Source organism: Dipteris shenzhenensis, chromosome 27, assembly GCF_047967505.1.
Source record: "Dipteris shenzhenensis isolate YYH24624 ecotype China chromosome 27, Dip_SZ_1.0, whole genome shotgun sequence".
NCBI lineage: Eukaryota > Viridiplantae > Streptophyta > Polypodiopsida > Gleicheniales > Dipteridaceae > Dipteris > Dipteris shenzhenensis.
Window position 1 is genome coordinate 35,597,838 of NC_141622.1, and position 2,029 is coordinate 35,599,866.

Genomic DNA, 2,029 nt, shown 5'->3' on the forward strand with positions numbered 1-2,029 from the left:
TGTCTGGCTTCACAATTGGGGTTGTCTCCAAAATGTCACCCAAAATGATTGGAAGGATTGGAGCTTTGTTAAAGGAAGAGATTTGGGAGAGCCTTTGAGACAAAAAAGGCATTATTAAATACTACATTGCCTTGATGGTTGTTTGGGAAGAAATCCTAGCCTTAGTTACTAGGATTTGTGTTGAACTTTCCACATAAAGAAATTAAGCCAATAAGATTCATGGTTTCTTACATAGCATGCATAATCCTCTAGGAATGTAGAGGGGATCTCTTTATGACTGAAACATTTAAGTTTTCATATTTAATTAGATTTGCACAAAATAGAACAATTGAATTCCTTTTCTTTCCTAAGGTCTCAATTCTAAGTCTAGTATGTATAACTTGTAATTTGATTTAGAAACTCATTGGTAGGCTAGAACTCATTTACAACCTCAGTGATGGATTCTCTCTTGGGTCCTTATGGCTCCATCGTGTTTTGACTATTCAAGAGCTACGTCCAATGTAATTAATGGATTTGTTAGGTGGCAATTTTTAAAGATCAATCTTGCACATGCAAGTTCTAAAACACACTTATAATTTAAAAATAGGAATTTAAAAATTATTGTTCATCTCCTCCATACATAAATATGTTTGCATGTTGAATTCAACTCCCTCTATGTCATAAACACCACTCATAAAATAGTTCTCATAATATAGAGAATTAATTACATGTTTGATGTTTTTTTTTCGTATTTCTAATATTTTGTTAATAGTTTTGCTAGATAATTTCCACATAACCATTTTCCACTAAAATGAAGGATTACAATCAATTATCTACAATATACATATCAATTTTGTAATCAATAGTTTTTTCAATTAGTAAAGTACCATGGTTTAAAATTGCATAGTAACCCCCTCCATTAAAACTTGAAAGAGGTATAATGTTTTGGATTGGAGAAGTTACATGATGGTTTATGTTTGCTCATGTTTGAAAATCGTCTTAGTGCCAAAACATAATGCTCATTATTTTTGCATTCAATTGATATTCTTTTCTTCTTGAGAATGGTTGAGTTTCCATGTGCTAACATCTTTCAACACACCCAATATTAATAGGTGTTTATGTTTGAATCTTCTACCACATATTACATGCCTAGTGGATGTTCTATTTTCTGTTTTTATTTTGAAGATTTGTGGGTTGTCCAGAGGACCCCTTTTTATATAAAAAATCATATCCTTGGAGTACATGAGGAAGCAATCTCACAAGAATCAAGATTACCACAAATGTAAGATGCAAAAGGAGTAAGATTCAATGTAAATTTCTTCACAAGTACATTATTTTAAGAGCATCACCATTCATTCTTTTGAGACGAACATTGGCATGCATCGATACTAGAACATTTATGTGACAGACAGAGAGAGATCTGTCATGACGGTGATAAGGTGCAACGGGTCTGTCATTGATCTCCAGTGGGCTTTGGTTCATTTGCGGTTCTACCATTTTCGTTCTTCGATGCCATATACGTCTTTTCGGTGAGGAAGAAGCTCTTGAATTGCGCTGCAGTCAACAAAAAGCAATCCAATCACCAATGTTAACAAGCCTCGTCGGTGAACAATCCTTCTATATTTTGCCCGTGTGATCAACAAATGTCTTCATGCAAGAAACGCAAGCCATACCGTGGATTGAGAACGACTTACCGATCAATGACGTTATCTTTGATTCGCAGGAGTCTAATCTGTTGCGGAGAACCTGCTTGACATCAATGGACTCCTGCCTCTCTGGAAGTGGCCTTCTTGAAATTAGGCTTGCTTTCGTTTCTAGGGTAGGGGTCGGAATCAGGCTTGTTGTCACCTCCTTTTTGAGGTCTTGGAGCTCGGTAAGGAGGGCGCTTTCCAAGAGGGCGAAGCCGGAAGCTTGCCATTTCTCCCTCTCTTTCAATTTTCCCATCTCCATCCATGGGAAGGCGAAGGAGGGAACTCCCTGAGAGTCGAAAGTGTGGGGGTAAGCAGACATGGCAGCTAGTCTGGAATAAGCGCTGAAAGAGGTAATAATA

The 2,029-nt window shown here is 36.8% G+C and overlaps 1 protein-coding gene across 1 annotated transcript; it reads right to left on the reverse strand.

Annotated features, from left to right (window-relative positions):
• Positions 1-1,283: 1,283 nt before the first annotated feature.
• On the reverse strand, positions 1,284-2,029 carry LOC147884223 (uncharacterized). The gene is made up of 2 exons (XM_087398058.1): positions 1,674-2,029; positions 1,284-1,533 (listed from the first exon to the last, which is right to left on the reverse strand). Exons 1-2 carry the CDS (start codon positions 1,987-1,989, stop codon positions 1,433-1,435), a joined length of 417 nt encoding a protein of 138 aa, XP_087254184.1. The 5' UTR covers positions 1,990-2,029; the 3' UTR covers positions 1,284-1,432.

Coding starts and splice junctions, on each gene's coding strand:
- LOC147884223 (XM_087398058.1), bottom strand. CDS start 1,989: ATGTCTGCTTACCCCCACACTTTCGACTCTCAGGGAGTTCCCTCCTTC. Junction 1,534..1,673: donor AAAGATAACGTCATTGATCG/GTAAGTCGTTCT, acceptor TGTTGACTGCAG/CGCAATTCAAGAGCTTCTTC.